The following is a 6,237-nucleotide window of genomic DNA, read 5'->3' as shown; positions in this document are numbered from 1 at the left end:
GCGGCTGCGGCTGCGGCTGCTGCGGTGGCTGCGGTGGCTGCTGCGGCTGCCCCAGGCAGGTTAACCTGGGCAGCAGAGGTGGCTCCACTGGCCCCAGGGTGATGGTGTTATTCCCAAAGGCATTCTGGGGAGTGGGTGTGGACAGCTGCCAGAAACCCAACAGGGAGGACAGATCCAGAGAGGCAGGTATTGTTATGTTCACAGCATCTGCTGGTAGCTCCTTGGGGAGGATTACTTTACCAGCACTTCCCTTAGCCAGCTCAAAACCTGGGCTGAGCTTGTGAGGTGACTGAGGCTCTTGCAGAAGCAAGTCCTCGAACAAATTGATATTGCAGAAACCTTTAGTATCTGCTTTGAGAGGCAGGCTCACCAGTGGGGGGGAGTATGAGGTAGAAGCGGCACTGTACTTGTGATCAGGCAGCACCGGAGGGGGAGAGTTGGGAGACAGAAAGGGATGCAGGGAGGTAATGGGCTCTGCCAGGATCTGCATCGGTGGGACAGCTTGGTCTGTGAGCTCTAGGGTGAACTCGTGGACCTCAGGGGGCAAGCTACTTACAAGCCCGTCCTGGGCAGGAGCTCCTATCGGGAAAGGAGACAGGGGAGCAGCCTTCAGCTGAAAAGAAGGCGAGATGGTTTGGAAGGTGCTCAGAAGATCTCCGGTCTGCAGACTCTCCTTCATCAGCTCCTGGGAGTGTGTCTTCTTGGTGTGACGGGTGAGGTGGTCTTTGCGCCCAAATCTCTGGGCGCAGAACTGGCACAGGAAGTCCTTGCATCCTGTGTGGACCACCAGGTGGCGGCGCACATCCTTCCGGGTGTAGAAGCATCTCTCGCAGTGGTCGCACTGGTGCTTCTTCTCCTTGGTTGCGCTGTGGGGCTTTTCTTCCGCGTGGGCTTTGAGGTGGTCCAGCAGGACCTCGGTGCTCCCCACCTCCAGGGCGCAGACCCCGCAGGTGAGGTCCCCGCTGCTGGCCGCGTGCAGAGCCAGGTGCCGCTTGTAGCCCAGCATGGTGTTGTACTTTTTCCCACACTCCTCGCACCCGTAGGCCATCTTGTTGGGGTCGTGGGTCTGCAGGTGGTTCTTCAGGTGGTCCTTGCGGTTGAAGGTCTTCTCGCAGTGAGCACACTGGTGGGTCTTCTGGGGAGAGTGGGTGGCCATGTGCCTAGGGGCAGAGGGAAAAATTTCACAACCCAGAGTTGTTTTAAGAGCTGTAGAAAGGGGTGGAAACAATATTATATTGAAATACCCAGGGTTTTCTCTGGGTTTTGGTGTGATTTTTACTTTTAAAATCGTTTTTTATGTTTTCCAAATACATAAAAGTTTGTAATTAAAAAACAAGCACTCTTAAAGTCAAGCTGTAATTTTCACACCTCTATAAGAATATTCTTTAAGAACATATTTTCTTAATGTATGCCAACAGATTTTTAAATAAATGCATGTTTACAAATATTTAAAAAACTGCGACCAGGAAAATTATTTCTCAGGAACAAGTTAAGGGGATCTTTTATACTCTGGAAATTCATAAATTTCCAAAAATGACCTAATCTGCCTTCTCCCCAGAACTCCATAACCTCTCAGTTTCAGGTTTGTGTTCCTAATATAATTCTGGCGTGATTGGGACAAAAAAGTTCAGGCTGCAGACAAATGAGTCTGAGGAACCTCTTACAGAGTCTATCCTTAACCTTAGAGACAGTGTCTGAGGTCAGCCCACTACCCACTGTGCACTCAGCCTTGTGCTCCCACGAGAGGTGCACACCAAGTCTCTGATTCCTCCATCTCACACGTCCCTACCAGCCATCAGCTGACATGTGTATGGCCCCTGCCACCATTGCTTCACTATCTCTCTTTGACATCAAACTGCTGTCTAACGGGCACTGGTAATTTCACTGGCAAAGTTCAAAAAGACCCTTTCTAAAAAGACTAAAGCTGCTACTCCTAACAACAGTCATAAATTTGTCTTCAGCCGTAGCTTCAAGGACAAGCCATACTCATCCTAATCAATGTGGAATTTCAAAACAGCTAGCTATGTTTGGAAAGCCATCACAATTCCTCATCTCTATCATAGGTCAACTGAACCCCACAAATCTAAACTTTACATTGGTTTTTAAGAACTCAATGATGTCACACTCTTCTCAGCAAAGTATCACAAGAATGGAGAAGCAAGACTCCAATGCACTCAATTCTAATATGAAGCCCGTAGACGATCTAATACGTACCTACATAAGAGAAAAACTCAAATTCATTTAAGGTGGGGGTCAGAGGAATGAGGGAGCAGGGAGAGGAGAACGGAGAAGGATGGGGGGTTAGGATATGGCATACCTCTTGGGGGCAGGACACAATTATAAGAAGGACTTTACCTAATAAATGCAAACAGTATAACCTAATTCTTTGTACCCTCAATAAACCTGAAACAATAAAACAAAAAGAAAAAAAAACCCAATGATGTAAAGAAGCCCCGAGTTTGTTATCCTTCAACGGAGGTTGTGTACATCTGTGACAACAGGGAGTTTCCTTCTTTACTCTTTACTTGGTGGTGTTTAAGTGGACAACTTCCCTTTCCAATAAAAATTCACCTATGCCTCCTACTCTTCATAGTTCTGGTATTCACTTTACTATGAAATAGAAGTAGCATGTTGCCACCAGAATACAAGCATTGCCTTTGGCAAATTAGAGTACATGTCACTTCTTAGTACGTCAGAAAGGGGAAATAAAGTACACGAGTCCGTGTCCAAAACATTAGTGCTTTTCCATGCAGATTTGTGCACAGGTCAGGGGGTGTCCAGTTTACCTCGTGATTGTCACTTGGAAAGTTGGACCACGAATGTGTGCTGTGCACTGACTGTAGTCCAAAAAAAGCCTTGTGACAATGTTATACCCTATATAACAGCAGAGTAATATAAAATAAAATTACATTTTATAAATCAAAAAAAGAAATAAATAAAAGATTCATTTAATAATGAAACTACCATATGTTAGTATTTCTTATAAACAGAATCCTTTGCTACAGCTTGCACGTACAACATAGGTTGCTTCATGCCCTTATGAAACTTATGTCCTTTAGAAGTTTTGTTATTACAAACTAAAACTTATCCTACTGGCAATTTAAATGCAATTGTACCCTGTGAGCTTTGACATTAGATAGACAAGAATTTCTAGCAACTCATTCTATTAAAAAAGATAGGATCTCTTTAAGACTATGTTTAAGTCAAAAGTATACTTAATTATACCTGTCACTCAGCCCTAATGTCCATTCCCGATCCTTTTCTGGAGGAAGAATTGGTAAGAGTCTATAATAGCAGCTGTTTCGAAGACAATCATGGTTCCCACTAACAGACTGAAAGCCAATTCAAAAAACCTAAAGCTGATGTGAATCCAGCTGTCAATTTTGTTGAAAGTAAAATCTCCTACTTCCTTCCTCTCTGCCTTCAAAAAAAGCCGCCTCCTGGCACCCCATTCCCCAGGACAGCACAGCTTGCACGCCTCTAATGTGGTGGTGCTGTAAGACACAGACAATGCTGAGGGGCAAGAATTAGTGCTGGGTAAGTCAGAACTATGCAGGTCTCCCAGCTTCCAGAGGTATGCATAGGAATTCAGAGGCTGCAGAAAGGTGTACTTTTTTGTTTGTTTGCTATTTCTACCTTCCTGGTTTCATTATTTGCTGTGCTGGGACCCACATTCTCTTTTCTGATTATTTTCTCCTTCAGCCTCTGCTTATAAAATGGAGCTTGCATTGCCACTGCTGGGGAATGGACTGAACACCCACTATCATCTTTTTGTAAAGGCTAAAGCATCCTTCTAGCTCACTCTCTTCTTGCCAGAGAGGGCAAGAAATGCCAGGTCTGGGGCAGAGAAGGTGGTTCTTACACAGAGTGCACTGCTTCCCTTTCGGCCTCACTTCACCCCCTTAACTGAACAAGTCACTTCCCTTGCTCAGAACTCCCACCTCCTAGGTGTTGCTTAGGACATCTTCTTCAGCGCAGTTTACTGCACTACACCAGTCCCTTGGTTCACCACAGGGGATTGGTTCCAGGACCCCCCCATGGGCCAACCTGTGCATCCTCAAGTCCTGTAGTTGGCCCCTTGGAACTGGTGTGTACAAAAAGTTGGCCCTTCATAGATGTGGGTTTCAGGTTTTGCACCCTGATAGTACTGTATCTTCCATCAACATTTGGTTGAAAAAAATTCACAGGTAAGCGGACCCATGCAGTGCAATTTCATCTCATTCAAGGGTCAACAGGAATCCCAACCAATTCTACCCATTCCAATCTGCCAGCTTCACTGTCCAGTCTAAATACATACCTCCCATATGTGTTTTGGTCTTTATTCACACAGTACCCTGTAGCCCACTGCTCTCAGCGTGTCACATGCCTACTCTTAAGTACACAACAGACACTGGATGAAAACAGGCAGCCTGTGCAACAAAACCAATGCACACGGTTAGCACTGAAGACTTCCACGCATGACAAGGGGAGAGGGGCCCCTGTCCAGAGGATGTCTAAACTTTAAACTACCTAAGTACTTGAAGGCTAATTTTAAAAGCCAATCAATTATAGTTCATTATCTATAGCAGTGGTATTTTTAAGGGCCAAGAGCGTAATTTAAATCTTCTTTTCAACCCGTTCAAGTGCTTTCCTCCGAGGGTACTCCAAGATTTAATAAGGGGAATGATGCTAATATTATTCAGAAGGAAGGTCTTACTTGATAGATTTTGACACTCTCCTATGCATTCATATGTGAGTATTCTGAAAGCTGAGACTCTACAGTTCATTTTATGAAGATTAGCAGCAAATGGCACATTTCCCTTAATTGTGTGTCAAAAGAAGGGCGGAGGGGGAGTCCTGTGTGTGGCTTGGGGGGCTGCGGACAGCGTGCTGGCAGACGTGTGCAGCTCGTCTGGAATATCATCCCAGTCCTTTAACTGCCCTGGGCCTTTTCATTTTCCTATTCTTAGGCCTGATGTATTGTAGGTACACGAAAAATATTTGTTAAAAAGCATGACCTGACACTGCACACTAGAACTGTCACCAAAACCCCACAAGAATCCCTAGAGGTAGAGCTTTAACCAGTTCCTAAAAGGCTAAAATGCATCTACATATTACGTCCCTTTGTCCCTTTCCCTTTGCAGAGGACTAGAAAAGCCAAGGAGGGACTTAACAAAAGTGCATCCCTTTTCTAAAGCCTCTCACCTCATCAACTTATATCTGGAAACAAAGGCTTTGCCACACTCAGGCTGCGAGCATTTGAATGGCCGCTCCCTGGAGTGGGAGTAATTGTGGACAGTGAACTTCTCCAGGGTGAGGAACGTCTTCCCACACAACTGACAGAAGAACGTAGCCATGGACTTGTCTTCTCCCAGCTTCTTTTTCAGAGGTGCTGACCAGGCACTCTGCCATTTAAGCACAGAGAAAAAGACAGTTTCAGTCACATCAGCAGGCACTGCAGCTCAACTCCACATCAGGACAGAGCATCACAGGCCTGGGTCTACCCAGACATGGACTACTCAGTTACCATGAGTTCCCACTCTCCGGGATCACACTCTGTATGCAGTCTCAAGCTGAGGGGGGGGAAAGTCAGAGGCACAGGTGAGACTCAGGAGCAGACAGGCACTTTGCGTCACTAGGGCTGGGGCGCGGCCTGGACGACCAGATCGTCTGTGGAGAGAAGAGGGGCAGTGTTCTTGTATTAGCCATTTGAAAACAACGCTTTTCCTCCCCTACCATTTCACAATTGATTCCCCAGAATCATCATGTTCCCTTAAATAGATTTAATCAAGAACGATTCTCTGCCCTCCCCATGTGCTCTGAGCTCCTCCTGCATATAAACCCACCCATCGGTGCTTCTCCTGAGTGGCAGGGATGGAACAGCCAGACAGCACTGGCTGACAAAGCACACTCTCCTTTGTCAAAAAGACAGCTCTTTCCAGAGGTTCAAACCATGGTTTCAGGTCAGTGCGAGGCTCACTGGACCAATGGAAAAGAGGAGAGGGGAGAGGAGAGGAGAGGAGCAGAGCAAGCAAACCCCCTCCCCCAGCGTGTCTGAGTGTTCCACTGGCACATAAACAAAAATCGCCCCCTGCTTATTCAAACCATAGGCTTTTCCTCTCCACTCATTGTTAGCATAACATAAGTTGTTCATGACACCTGTTTAAACTTCCAGAGGATGAGAAGAAAGAATTTGTATACATCTCAGTTAATTTGTTTTTAAGATTACTATGCAGAGGGACTGATGTAAACAAAATG

The 6,237-nt window shown here is 45.9% G+C and overlaps 1 protein-coding gene across 1 annotated transcript in view; it reads right to left on the bottom strand.

Moving 5' to 3' along the window:
- Positions 1-5,645, bottom strand: part of PLAGL1 (PLAG1 like zinc finger 1) — a 6,653-nt gene extending 1,008 nt beyond the window's left edge. The window contains exons 1-3 of the mRNA XM_003790270.3: positions 5,507-5,645; positions 5,185-5,384; positions 51-1,160 (exon numbers count right to left, since the gene is read on the bottom strand). Of these exons, the coding sequence (XP_003790318.2) occupies positions 51-1,160; positions 5,185-5,384; positions 5,507-5,509 (1,313 nt within the window). The 5' untranslated portion in view covers positions 5,510-5,645. The remainder of the gene's footprint in view (positions 1-50; positions 1,161-5,184; positions 5,385-5,506) is intronic.
- Positions 5,646-6,237: the final 592 nt, after the last annotated feature.

Source organism: Otolemur garnettii, unplaced genomic scaffold, assembly GCF_000181295.1.
Source record: "Otolemur garnettii isolate 467f Iridium unplaced genomic scaffold, OtoGar3 scaffold00042, whole genome shotgun sequence".
In the NCBI taxonomy this organism is placed as follows: domain Eukaryota; kingdom Metazoa; phylum Chordata; class Mammalia; order Primates; family Galagidae; genus Otolemur; species Otolemur garnettii.
The sequence above is the reverse complement of the archived record's forward strand: the minus strand, read 5'-3'. Positions and strand labels throughout refer to the sequence as shown.